The sequence below is a fragment of the Chiroxiphia lanceolata genome, chromosome 2 (genome assembly GCF_009829145.1).
Source record: "Chiroxiphia lanceolata isolate bChiLan1 chromosome 2, bChiLan1.pri, whole genome shotgun sequence".
In the NCBI taxonomy this organism is placed as follows: Eukaryota; Metazoa; Chordata; class Aves; order Passeriformes; family Pipridae; genus Chiroxiphia; species Chiroxiphia lanceolata.
This window is the reverse complement of record NC_045638.1, coordinates 89,899,812-89,913,934: the sequence shown is the minus strand read 5'-3', so window position 1 is coordinate 89,913,934 and position 14,123 is coordinate 89,899,812. Positions and strand designations below refer to the sequence as shown.

General features: G+C 45.6%; 1 protein-coding gene across 3 annotated transcripts in view; it reads left to right on the top strand.

Annotated features, from left to right (window-relative positions):
- The window catches only part of LOC116782292 (alpha-2-macroglobulin-like protein 1), a 29,293-nt gene extending 24,065 nt beyond the window's left edge, over positions 1 to 5,228 (top strand). For all 3 annotated transcript variants that reach the window (XM_032678727.1, XM_032678726.1, XM_032678728.1), the window contains exons 31-37: positions 43 to 258; positions 1,486 to 1,607; positions 2,344 to 2,434; positions 3,099 to 3,167; positions 3,410 to 3,512; positions 4,696 to 4,737; positions 5,087 to 5,228. In XM_032678727.1, coding sequence (XP_032534618.1) covers positions 43 to 258; positions 1,486 to 1,607; positions 2,344 to 2,434; positions 3,099 to 3,167; positions 3,410 to 3,512; positions 4,696 to 4,737; positions 5,087 to 5,112 — 669 coding nt within the window. In that variant the 3' untranslated portion in view covers positions 5,113 to 5,228. The remainder of the gene's footprint in view (positions 1 to 42; positions 259 to 1,485; positions 1,608 to 2,343; positions 2,435 to 3,098; positions 3,168 to 3,409; positions 3,513 to 4,695; positions 4,738 to 5,086) is intronic.
- Positions 5,229 to 14,123: the final 8,895 nt, after the last annotated feature.

Here is a 14,123-nt window from a genome sequence, read left to right as displayed (position 1 = left end):
CTGCACAGTTCCATAGCAAAGTGACTCTTTCTCTACCTTTAGGACACAGTTGTTAGCCTGCAGGCCCTCGCTCAGTATGCAGCCCTGATTCCTCAGGAGATCAGAGATGTAAAGGTGACGGTGAAAGGCAAGGAGGCTTCTCCATTGGAGTTCCATGTGCACAGGAACAACAAGTTGGTCCTGCATCAGGCATCTCTCCTTGCTGTCCCAGGGACGTACACAGTGCAAGCGACTGGCAGTGGCTGCGTTTTTGTACAGGTGTGTATATGTAAGAAACAGAGCTGTCAGGCTTTGCCTCTGATTATTGAAGTGAGGCTTGGCTCCAAGCAGGCACTATAGCCTCAAATTCTGAGTAGGATTTTGCTTTCTAGGCAGAATCATGTCAAGCTTGAAGGTACTCAGGTATACTGTGTTGTCATGCTTTCACTGCAACCATCTCTGGTATCTTCTTCTCAGAAATGTTTCAGCTTTGCTGTCCCATGCTACAGAGCCATGTTATTGTTAAGAGACCACTAGATCTGAAGTCAGAAGTAGTAAGACACAGACCAGTACCTGCTTCTATTTTGAGTGTATGTTGCTGATGTCAAGCTTCAGGAAGTGAACACTATAAATTATGTCTTCTGATGTAATATTCCTTGGGTTGTTATCACACACAGAGATGAGGAGTGATGTAGTATCAAGGTCTTCTTATTCCAGTATACCAACACAACTGGTCCATCAGGAGGATACATCTTATTTTTCTGGTAGTCATGATAGTGATCCACTTATGAGCCATTCATGCAGCAAGCCACTCCCTGTGAAAACCTCCCTTACTGGATCACTTCTGTTCAGCCATCTCTTATGATACTCATGGAGAATCTGCCAAGCAGTGTATAGACAAGAGGACTCAAAAATTATTTATTGTTAATGCATGTAGGAGGTAACCAGGACTCATACTACTCAGCTATACTTGAATATAGTAAATAAACATAAGACATCTGATGAGTGCTGGCCAAACCGTCAGTCACCAGGCAGATGGAGGAAGATTATCTTTGGAGGAGTGTGATCATCTGTCTTCCTGAGTTTTCCTCTTCTGATTCTTTGTTCTTTCTATCATTCTTTTGGGGTTTATACTTGTTTTGCTGGTATTTTTCCTCTGGAGACCTAGAACTACTATTAGCATGTCAAGAGTTAACAGTTACACTTCTTTCTCCTTGTGGGGCAGTGTCTTAGCTAATGTACTTTCTTACACCTTAACAGTATTTTTTTCCGATAAGACTGAATGAGGCCTTGTATCACAGATGGCTGAGTCTCCATGCTGAGGGTTACATTTGGCAGGTGTCTCTGATGCTATGTGCTAAACAGCACATCTCTGAACAGAAGGTGCATCTGGCTCCAACTGTGTTAGCCACTGGTTATTTGTTAAAAGCTGGAGACACAGATAATCCTTTAGATCACTCAGGGAAGCTTTGGGGCACTTCACAGAGATGTTTTCTCCCCTACCAGACCACTTTGTACTATAACACCCCACCACCAAAAACAGAAGAGGTCTTTGTCCTGGATGTGGAAACAGTACCAAGAGAATGTGATGGTGTCAGAAAAGAGCTTGACATCCATGTGTCTGTCAGGTATGAAATCCCTTGAGGCTCCTTCTTCAGTGTAAAGAATTGGGAACCCAGTTGTATGACTAGAACCCTGTCTTACAGAAACAAAGACACAGGGATGATCTCTTCTTCTCCATAGATCCCAAAGAGATTGTTAACTGAGAATTAAGGCCTGTAGGAGCATGGCAATGCCCTGGCTGTGTCTTGCAGAACCACAGCAACTATCTCAGTCAGCATGGAGCAGCTCAGCAGCCCCTAGAGCACTAGGAGATGAGATGGTGGCATTCCCAACAGCCAGAGCTCCCACCCAGGCTTGACAGCCTGGGCTGAAGCAGCCCTGAGATGCATTATCCTAGGTAGTGGGAACCTCTGCTGGAACGAGACATCAGAAACTCCAGTCCCTACCTATATTTCACTTGCATGTATCTGTCTAGGATGAGAGTCTTGATCCATATTCTCCATGCCTTACTGTCCTTACTGAAAGAGACCATTGCCACTCTCAACCTGTAACAGCAAAGGTCACTTAACGTATGTTGGAGAAGGCAACATGAAGCATTAACACATTAATCATAACACATTTGCTGCACAGTCTGTCTCCATACTAAATGAGTAGATGGGGACGATTTTTTTGTCCCTTTCTCCCATCAGGTATACATGCTACTGAGCTTTCATATCACTGTAGAGCAGGGTCCATTAGTATCTCCTAGAAATGCTATGATGCTTTCCACATCTAATGTGCTTTTCTCCTGACTCTTTTCAGTTATGTAGGGGACCGTGGGACCAGTAACATGGCCCTGGTGGAGGTGGAAATGCTGTCAGGGTTCATTCCTGTGCAGAGCTCTGTGAAAGAGGTAAGACTTTTCTTCTGGCTTTCCTTGAAGATAGCAAAATCTGTTTTCCAGATGTAGCTCAGCCAGAAATATCCAAAGATGTAAGAATTGCTGAAGAATGGTAACTACATACCTTACTAAAAATTAAGTAAACTAAGCAAGTGCAAATATAGAGGGCTATTTCACAAGGCAACTTTCCGCTTGCACAACTGATTGTGCAGTTTTTCATATTGAGTAGTAAGGATTGCACATGCAGTAAGAAGTTAGACAGGAGCTGAAAAGCACCTAGTTAGAATCACCTGGGGTGCACTGAGACCATTTGCAGTTGCCAGTGCCTCTGTAAGAGATATTCCATAAAATGGTGTTGAATCTCTTAGGGTTGTTCAATGGCATGCTCCATTGTTCCAGGCAATAGCTAGGAAGTCCCATCATAGCCTCCTAATAACCATCTTTCCCTTTGCTACAAGTACTGAAAGTAGGAACATGGCTCAAGGACACTTGATCCAAATCTGAAAAAATGTTTTCTAAGGCCTCTTGTGCTCTCAACAATCTCAACACCATTATAGCTGAGGAACGCAGGCCTGACTAGGCTTAGTGGTTCACTGACAAATACCAAACTTGGTGTGAGACAGAGAAGGCCAATACGCTGATGTTAACCAAGCTCATCTCTTGCCTTCCTATACAGCTGGAGAAGATACCCCTAGTGAAAAAGACAGAGATAAAACCAGACCAAGTCACAATCTACTTGGAAGAGGTAAGAGGAAGAACACAGGGAACTGACAACTGAAGAAGTAGCAACTGAAGTACTTTGCACTGGGACTTTCACAGATGAGAAATACAAATTTCTAGTCTGATCAAGTGGGCAATTTCGGCCAAAGAGGAAGAGTGTGGAAGAACCTGGAAAGACAGAGAAAGAAAGCTCTGATGGAGAAGGAGTAAAGCTGGTATGTAGATGACTTTGAGATGACCATTGCATTTCTGCTTACTTCTTTTCAGCTGGGTGAGACTTCTCTGAAGCTTAACATCTCAGTGGAACAAGACGTTGAAGTGCAGAATCTGAAAGCAGCAACAGTGCATGTCTATGACTACTATAAGCCAGGTGAGATTTCACTGACACTAGCAAAGAGTAACTATTATACACCCCACTCAGACATAATTCTGTCTGTGACCCTTATTCCCTTACCCTCCTTATTCCAGTGCACTTCTTCCTGCAACTTCAAGCTTGGGTTTCCTCTGTGTAAGACTTTAACATTCAAGTAGCAGAACCGCTTGCTTAGAAAAGTTCTTCAGATGAGACTGCCTGGCACTATGATTATGTTGTAGGGTGTTATGTGTTCAAAATGACACACTGTTTACTTCCTCTAGCTTCAAGCAACATCTCTGTGGAAAAAAGACTTCTCTGTCAACTTGCCATGTCTTTTCCAGCTCTTTAGCTCTCTTGAGAATACTTAGGCATTTATTTCAAATCCATATTACATAGTGCCACCCTGATCCATTAGAAAGCAGAATTTAGTTGTATGCTTTTCATGTATAGCGTAACAATCCCACCTTCCATTGGGTTCTTCCATATCTCAGAGGATAATAGGAAAATAATTTGTTACCCTTTAAAGCTCTAAATGAATTATCAGCACACAGAAGAGAGATCTTTTTGTCATTTTGAGTCTCTTCTCTGTGCTAGGCATGAGACAAAACAGCAGGTGGAACACTAAGAATTCTTTTTAAGAAAGAATTTGAGAACAAAATGGAAAAACTGCCACTGATGATTTAGAAAGCAGCACCACAGGCCTACATGTTTTATACTAAGTTCCATTCTTTTCCCCCCTTCCGCACCATGGCAAGAAGAGGAGGACACTTCTTAATCCAGCCATTACAGATCTAAATATTGTCACCTAATATGGTCTCTCTTTGCTATTTCATTCTGTACAAGAATTTTTGTGCGTAGTACATAAAATTTAAAAAGTGTTACCTGACATGAAAATACTAATTATCAGTAAATAGGCAAGGCTGTTAGGACACACTATTGAAAGTTTCTCTGTTTACAAAAAATGTCCTTGCATTACAAGGTATAATGCATAGGATGATCTTTCACAGTTGTATGGGACACATGTTGGGGAGACAGATCATTGGTCTGACCCACTGTAGACACTTTTTTGTTCCTACGTTTACAGTCTGAAGAGTGAAACATTAAGGTAGTGGGATGGTTGTGTCACAGAGAAAGAAGCTTGGCACTACCCTACCATGCAGTTCTGCAGCTTACCACCTTTTCTCTTTTGTTTCTACAGATGAACGCACAGCAAGAGAATATGTTTTCCCTTGCAGTTCAGGTTAGTGTTAACAGGCTTCCAAGGTGGGAACAGCTGGAACAGAGCAGAGGACTGGTGGTAAGCAAACAAAGCATCCCACCTGTGCTCTGTATTTAATCCCATCATGTGATGTAGGGCCTTCTTGGACTATGGTTGAGCATACCATGGAATATTAAAAGGATCTATTTTTATTTCACTTCCATACACATGTGCAATTCTCACAGCATCCCAAATCTGAATGCAACTGGAAATGACTCTGTCAATGATAAAAGGATGTTGAAAACTCATCCCCTAAGATCTTTTAGTCCTTAGAGAGCTTCCTTAAAATTCATCAGGCACTTTGCCTTTTTTTTCCTCTTTCTTTTCACAGATGTCTCGAAGAAGGTTTCTTACTAGTATGCTCTGGCTCTGGTTCCATAAGAAAAACTTCATTGCTCTTCCCTGCTGTGTTGGAAACACCCTGTTTCCTTTCATCTATGCCCTAAATTTCTGTGTGAAACCTGGCTGAAATAAAGTATGTGCAACCTGGAAAAAAGGCAGTGACTTTACAGTTGATGAAGATTTCAATGCCTGAAAAAGAGACATTGTGCCCATTATGATTACATACTTTGCTTTTCATCACTACAGTGGTTTAACTCTCTCTCTCCTGCCCAAGTCCCATCTCTGAGCTACCTTTTCGATTTAGTTAACACAACAGCCCACAACCAAACTCCAAGCAAAAAAAAAAACAACAAACCAACAACCCCCCCCCAAACAAACAAAAAACCAAACAAAAACCCCAACCTTTTTAACACTGCTCTGGTTTACTACACGGCCCTGTGAATCATCTTTCTGTCGTAACTGAGGATTAGGAACAGGCAAGGGAAGGCTAAGGAAGAAATACTTCACCAGTTCATTCAGACAGAAAAGGACTTTGCAACAATGCCTCAGGAAGGAAGGCCATGAGACCAAAATAAACATTCACTGCATGTTTAGACTCTGGCAACACCCAGTCCCATCATGTCAAGACATTAACCCAAATGACTAATCCTTACCTGTGGCACTATTTAAAAAAAGAAAACAATCTGAAGACTTTCAGGATGCAACACATACAACAGGAGAATAGGGTATGCAGATGGCTCATCAGGATATGCATTGACATCAGCAAGGTAGCACATAAAAGATGGGCTACTAGATAAGAAAAAATGGGTGCTAGTTTCACAGAGCTGATTACCAAAAAAGAAGTTACCAGGAGAGTTGTGCCATAAATATGAAGTAAAGCTATGAGGTCAACAAGCACAGGGCCAATGGAGAAGAAGTGAACAAGGTGAGCTATGAATTTGGGAAGTGATGATGCTTCTAAAGAGGAAGCACCTAGGAGACAACAAAAAAAAAAAGAAAAGGAGAAAAAGAAACATAAAGTGAAGCAGGTCATGTGACCAGGGCTGTTTGTGAGATTCCTGTCTAGCAGCCCTTTGCCTAATCAACACAGCTTGCAAGGGCAGTAAACACTTGCACTCCTACTCATCATTACTTTTGAGGCTGTCCAGTAAGGACAGGAAAAAAGGAAAATAAAAGTCTCATAGCAGTGCTTAGGAAGCATTTAAGTGAGGTAGAAAACCTGAGGAACCAAGTGATTCCTTCTGTGGACAACTGATACAAAAAGAGGACAGCGCTCACCTCAAGTAAGCAAGAATGTGAAGGAACTGAACAGGCCTCCAAGGGTTTTTCCCCTAGCATTGCCCCTTCTCAAGACATTACAGGATTCAAGAGACTGTTTGATGGTGCTTTGCCAAGGGAGCAAAGTGGGACCTGCAATCTTTTAGTGGCCTTCCTGGCAAGTTTCTTCCTCTGCATATTTGGACTGGACTGAAAGAGCTTCAGGATCAAGGTCCTCTGATCTGGTTAAACTTCAGATAGCGAGGTTATAAATAAAACCTGAAGCCTGTAGCCCAGTGTGCTCATTGTGGCCATGAGCCAGGCTCTCCTGCCTCTAAATAGACAGGTGTCAGGGGTCTATTTTACAGGTTATATGATCAGCTGGCCATGAAATTAGATCTAAATAGAAGAAGGTCCACCAAGATTACTCTACTTCTGATGATAGGAAGTCCTGTCACTTTGTACCTGTGTGGACTAGGTAAGTAAGAAAACCAAGTATGTGAAATAAGAATACAAACAGATATTTCCAGTCTGTGGTTTCAAATCAGATTGAGGTTGTTCAGCTGCAGTTGAGAGGGTCTGAGGAAGCTGACAAAGCAGAGAGTTGAAAAAGAGCTGCTGTGTGGCAAGCTTCCTTAAGATAGGAGTGTACAGTAAAAGTCAGTGAGGTCTCTGCCTCTTGGAGCAAACATTAGGGAGCTAATCTGTTCTGAGTGGGCAGTCTGATGCTTGCTCAGTTCTTCTGACTGTTGAAAGGTGCTCCCTGTCCTTAGTGACATCCACAGGATATATCTTCCAGTGCAAGAAAGGAACCTTTTCTATGTGTAAGCAAAGGTGGGGCAGATGGCCAGGAAACTTCCTCCCATCACCTCACCACAGCTGCTATGTGGCTCTTGGTTGTTCAGACGGTCTGGAGTCAGCTGGGAAATTTCCTGCAAAGTTTGCAGCTTCATCTTGAGAAAAAACAAGGTCTAGAAGAGCATAGTACAGGAGGCAGCTAACAGGGAATCTGGTAACTAAATCTCAGACAGCAGGCTAGATGTTCATTTATATGCCTGTACTATATGAATCCATACGGCACAGTATGCAGGCTCATCCTTTTGCTAAGTGCTGTTCACTCACCTGTGTATAAGGTTCATTTGCTACCACTGTCTTCCTGATAAACCGGAAAAAACTCCGTGAACTCAGAAGGTGCACTTTTCCTCCAGGGCCACTGAGTGTCACCATCGCTCCATGGCTTGCTGTGCAAGATGCCATTTCTCCAGACAAAAAATTCCTTTTCCAAAATGGATCGGAACCAAAAAAAAAAAAAAAAAAGGTAATTGGGATGAAAATGGGCTGCTTCTTCCTGTAGAACCCAGAGCTGGGAAGATCTGCATCTAAAACGTGAGTTATCTGTGAAATGCCTCATTTTTAGGCAAAGAATCTGACAGGTTTCCAGCCAGACCCTCTAAGCCAGTCTCACAATTTGCAGCATGAGCCTCGGTGACAACAATTATGTGATGGAACAAATGCTTTATCGGGAGACACTAAAAAGTCCGTGATCCTATCATTTGGTGAACAAAATGAGCAGAATTTGTAGAGAAGAAGTACCAACATTCACAAAAATAAGGAAGGTGGTGGATAAAGTGAATGGAAAACAGCTCTTCAGCAAATCTTTCCATGGCAGACTGGGGGCATGTAATGAAACTAGTTGGTAATCAATTTAAAACAAAAAAAATAGGTACTTTAGACTCCAAGAACTTGCTGCTACAAGAGTTATTGAAGCCAAAGGTATCATCAGGTTCAAAAACCTTTCCGACAGTCTAATGGAAAACCAGTCTACACCAAATAAAACAGGTTGTGATGTACCCTCCACCATCCCTACTACCATGCTTGAATATGGGAGTAGAACAAGAGGAATGGATTGTACATATTGGCCAGGTGCACCTGCTTTCCCTAAAAAGTACTAAGGGCAGCTGAATTTGGTGGACTGAAAGATCCAGTGGCTTCCTTTTTTGCTGGGTCAATGGAGATGAGTGAGAGCTCACTTGTTTCACATCCCAGAAGTAGCAAAGTGGTGTGCAAGTTCACAACAGAGGTGCACACACAGGTTAATGCTGTCAGGAGACAGTACTTCAAAGGCATCCATATAAGCACAGTGTCACCAGCCTGATCCTGTTCCTAAGGACCAGAGCTCAGAGAAATGTGCCTTCATAGGTCTCAGGTTTCTGGCCGTACAAACCTTTCATCTTACTTGCTGACTAGACAGACCACATGCACACAAGAGAGAGCACGATCGCACAGGAAATAATTTAAATAATTTATTACAAATATAGTACAGGTTGTGGTGATCAGATGCAAAACTTGGGTAAACATACTGATTGCATTTGACTTGTTTTGTTTATGCCTATGTTCTCTCCATTTGATCCACCTTGATCCCTCCACTTCCCTGTCTGTGATTTTTACCCCAAGCTCACCAGTGTAGATTTGTAAATCCTCCAATTCTCTTTATCGATTCCAACAACACTCCCAGCCTCCAAGCACCCCTCAGTAAGTCCTAAAGCCTCTTTATTACAGTATTTCCTCCTAGTCCTATTGCAGTAGCTCCTCTTCATTTGCATACATTCCAGAGAGTTTCCTCCCTTGAATCCACTTCAGTGGGTTTTGCAACAGGGACAAATGGCTTAGTCGTTCATCCAGTTGTTGGGGGCTTTAGGAGTGGTTGATTCACAGGGATTACTGTTAGCTGAGTTCCCTGCCTTGTCATTGTTTCTTTGTTCACTATCTGACCTTTTGTTTTGAATAACCTTAAATATCTCCTTAAAAATCAGCCAGTTTTCCATCTGAATTAAGAAAGAACTCTCAGCGTTTAGAGCAGGTGTGTTTGGTAACAGCCCAAATGCCCTCCTGTACAGTGCATTTTGCTGCTTTTCAGGCAGCAGCAAATGTTATTTTGTGATGCTAAGTCAATGAAAATCGACTCCAATTGATAATGGAAATTATCTCCTGCGAATTGATAGCCTGGCACTATCATTACAGAGCCAGATGGAATGTTCTTGCAAGGTGAAGCTCAAACGTCATTTGCAGGAGCATTTATGCTGCTCATAGCCTCTGTGGTGCTTGAGCTTCTGCATCTTGTATATGTTGGTTCATGAGCTGTCATCCTTACAGGAAATTCACGAACTCTCATCTAGATGAGCCACTGGTCTGACCTGATGGACATTTGTCATTTTCTTAGAAACAAATATATTGATCATAGAATGGTTTGGGTTGGAAGGGACATTAAAGATCATCTAGTTCTGACACTCCTGCTATGCGCAGGAACACTTTCCACTGGATCAGGTTGCTCAAAGCCCCATCCAACCTGGCCTCGAACACTTCCAAGGATGGGGCAGCCACAACTACTCTGGGCAACCTGTGCCATTCTTCACCACCCTCACAGTAAAGAATTTCTTCCTAATATCTAATCTAAATCTTCTCTCTCAGCTTGAAACTATTGTCCCTTGTCCTGTCACTACATGCTCTTGTAAATAGTTCTCTCCACTTGTCATCTAATGATGACAACATTATTGTTAAAACTTAATAAGTTTGCCATAATCAACGACTCTTACCCTAAGCCAGGCAACTGACAGGCAACAAACTGATGCTCTTTGAGAATAATCAAGGGAAGTGAGGTCCAAGTGCCCGCATAGCACAGCTTCCCTTCTAAAAGCTGACAGCAATCTCTGGCACTGTGGTTTCTTTACCTTGTTTGTGCAGGTCTCCACTGTGCATCTCTGCATGTGCTGTACACAACACAGGTAGAAAACTTCCCAGGCACCATCATTACCTCTGTGTTCTGTCTGTTCAGCAAAGCTTGTTCCAGGTACCAGCACAAGCAGCTTACAACCTACATTCTTCTCCAGGGCAGAGGGTGACAGGACAAGAGGACATAGTCTTAAGGTGCACCAGGGGAGGTTTAGGCTGGGCATTGAGAGGAATTTCTTCAGGGTGATCAGATATTGGAATGGGCTGCCCAGGGAGGTGGTGGAGTCACTAGCCCTGGAGGTGTTTAAGGGAAGAGTGGACATGGCACTTCGTGCATGGTCTAGTTCACATGGTGGTGTTTGCTCACAGGTTGGACTCGATGATCTCAGGGGTATTTTCCAACCGAACTGATTCGGTGATTCTGCGATACACAAAGCTACTAATGTTTAACAAGGTTAACCAGTCTCCAGAAGGACCGACGGTGAAGTGTACCCCAGCACAGGGGACATCTGCTCAGGTCGGCGAAAAGCACTCTGTGCCTGCCGAACCACCGGGCTGTGATGCTTATCAACACCTCTGTGCCTCGGTCCGCCACCCCTGCAGGCCCAGCACGGAGCCGCAAGTGCGGTGCCGGGCGGCCGATCCAGCCGTTCCCGCCGCTCCCAACCCCGCGTCCCGCCAGGCTCCTGCTCCCGTCACCAGGGTAACGGGCAAGCGGCGCCCAGGGAAGGGCACCACGTGCCCGGAAGCGCCTCGAGGGAGGAAGTGACGGAGTGCCGGGGGAGCCCCGGAGGCCGAGATTTTAAAAAAAAAGAAAAAAAAAAAGAAAAAAGGGACTAAAAAAGGGATGTAAAAAAGAAAAGAATAAGGGGGGGCCGGGGGCTGAGTGGGCGCGCGTTCCGCCCTCCGCCTCCGGGGCCGCCCCGCCACGGCGCGGCCCCGCCGGGAGCCGCGGGTAGGTCCCGCCCCCGGCACCGCCCGCCCCGGCCCGGAGCCCCCGCCCCGCCCCGCCCCGCCCCGCCCGCTCGGCGGGCCCGGCCCGGCTGCCCGCGCGCGGGGGGCGTGTCGGGCGGCGGCGGCAGCGGCGGCGGCGCGGGGGCTCCGGGAGCGCGGGCACCGCGGGTGGCGGAGCCGAGCGGGGCAGAGCGGGGCAGCGCCGCGGCGGCCGCAGGTGAGACGGGGCCCGGGGCGCGGGCGGCCGCGGCCGGGAGAGTTCCCCGGGGCCGGCGCGGGATGGAACTTGACAGCGGCGGCGGTGCAGCCATTGTCTGCCCGGCCTGGCCCCGGGCAGCTCCCCAGCGCAGCCCCGCTCCCGCCCCCGGGCAGCCGCCGCCCGGCTCCGGGCATCCTGCGGCGCATCCCGCCTCCCGGCGCGGCGGGGCTGCGGTCACGGCACGGCGCGGCACGGCACGGGCGGTGGGCAGGGCGCCCGCACGCCGTGCCGGGTGAACTTTGCCGCCGGAGTTGCCGGCGGCCTGGGTGCCGCCTGCCCCCTGCCAGCCTCCCCTGCCGCCCCCCGCGGCCGGGAAGGGCGGGCCGGGCACGGCGGAGTGGGGACCGGCTGGTGCGGGAGTCCTGCAGTGCTCCAGCGTCGCACCTACTGCTGCTTCCAGAGCATCCCAGAGCAGAGTTAGCGTGTCCCGGCAGCTTCGCACCTCTGCTTAGGTAGCTTGGAAGCTGTTGGTAGCAGTAACGGAGGAGAGTGCGCTGCAGTAGTCCTAATTATCAGTTTTTCTCCCCCGAACCTGTGGGGCAAACCTGTGCAAATCTTACTTGTTTGCTAACTTAGTTTCTCAAGGATGATGTGACAAAACCAGTTAGAAGGTTAGGAAATGTTCTGCAGACAGCAGTTATGTGCCAGGGGGGAATGGATGGGGTGAGCAAGTAAAACTTTTCTACCAAGTGTTCAATGACTAGAGTAGATGTGTGACCTGACTCTTCTCTGCTCTTATGCTTGAGAAAGGTCAGGAACTTGTAGATGGGCCACCTGTGGTGTTCTTGGGGTGTGCTGAGATCAGCAGTGTGGGTTAGGCTCTGTACTGGCCCATGTTCTCATGCCTGTACTGCTACCTGAGCCAGTTTTCTCCCTTTTCCCTTCCTTTTTGCTGTGTGGTCATTCCTGCCATGGAGCTAAAAGGCCTTTGTATCCTTCAGGGGCTGCCTTTTAGGGGTGCAGTTCTAGCTGTTGTTCAAAGGTTAATTTCAAGTAATGGCCACATTGTTAGTCTGGGGTTTTTTTTTGTTTGTTTGGAAAACCCATGGTTTAATAATTTTTAGTGAGTTATCCATCTCATGGAGCAGCTAGATGAGTCAAGTAATGTGATAGCATAGTGATCACTAAATTTTTGTAAGAGGAAGGTGCTGGAAGATGCACTTGGAGGAGAGGAGGGGGTGTAATTCTGCTATTTTGTCTGGGAATAGCCTGTGTTTGGATCGGATTACAATAACATGGAGCTGCAGCCTTAGATGAACTTGCTTGGGGAAATACTGTGCCTTTTCACTTTTGTATTTGGGAAGGGGTTTGCTGGATAACCCTGCTTGCTGTGAGTGACTTAAAATTCTTACTGCCCTTCTGCAAAGGGAGAGTGTGCTTTTCTGTCCATGTCTCCAAAAGGCCTTCTGCCTGCACAGAAATTCAGCAAAATTATTCAATACCTCTTGTGCCAGGAGTGTTTCAGTAAGATTCTCTTTGTTCTAGGACCTGATTTTAATAAGATCTAGATCAATATGGAATTCTCAAAAATGCTGGAAATCTTAGGATTCAGTGGTGCTGTTTAGTGAGGAAACACAGATTGGTGAAACAGAGCACCAAGTCAGAAGCCAGGTTTCCCCTTTTGCAGCTGTTGAGGGTAAGGGTGAACATTAGTTGCATTCTTTCCTCTCACTGACACTTCTGGCATCATAAGTAAGGTAATTCAGCTCACTGATGTGGCAGAAAATGATGTTGAGGGTAGCTTTTCTGCAGAGTTAACAAGTTGATCTAATGAGCACCAGAAATGAGGTGAATGCTGGGAGGTTGAGGGTGAGCAAGGGAGCATAAATTGTCTTCTAATGGCAGCTAAGCTACTATAGAACTCGGTGTAATGTGTGTAGCTTCACTTGCATTTTAACTCCATTCAAAGTACTTCATTTATCCACCACAGTTTCCTTCCTTCAAAAAGTCTGTATTCTCTCCCTTCTCAGTTTGTTTATTTTCAGGCTTCATTTAATTTTTGTGGTGTTGCACTCTGGGGAAGACCTTTGAGGCAGTTGTTTCTCCAGAGCTTTTATATTCTGGATAGTTTTATTGCCCAACTCCTTCTAGCTGTAGTAGAGTTGTGCCTGAAGATGGTAGTGACCAGTTAGGAGGAGGTGTGTCTCAGGTGAAGAGAAGATGACTTCAGGGCAGAATTACCGATGGCCGCTGGAGAAGCAGTGCAGGAGGCCAGTGTTGGATTAGCAGGGAGATGCCTGGGCAGGACTTGAGGGTAGAGATAAAGATGTATGTGGAAGACAGGACTGGAGCAGCAGCTTTCTGCTTGCCAATTAAAGATTTTCCACATTCTGAGGAGCAGGTTTGAAGCAGCAATTCCTTGATTTAGCCACCCATTCTCTGCAGTGTTAATGCTGTTACCCTACTTTCGAGTAATCTGCTGCCCTTAACACCATGTCAGAATTTAAAAAGTTGTCTGGTTGAGACTATTGTTGCACCTTCTTTTCTGCTGCACTGGTCTGTTTGTTTATGCACCAGGAAAACATTGTTTGGTGAAGGCTGTGAAGCTCAAAATCTCTGGATTTAGTAAGGGCTAGATAAAGGGGCTGTGCCCGTCTTCTGGGCTCCTGGAAGCTCGTTTAGAGGGGTATCATATAGAGGTCTCTCATATACATTACAGAGGAGCCAGCTGGTGTTTTGGAAATAAATAGGCTGTCAGTGATAATAGGACTATCAGAAACTTTTTAAAAAATCTTACATGAAATTACATCCTTCTAAAAAGTCAGGTTTGCGGGTTTTTTCCCAGTGGAATTCTGTTGAATAATCACTTTTGCTCCCTTTTCTGACT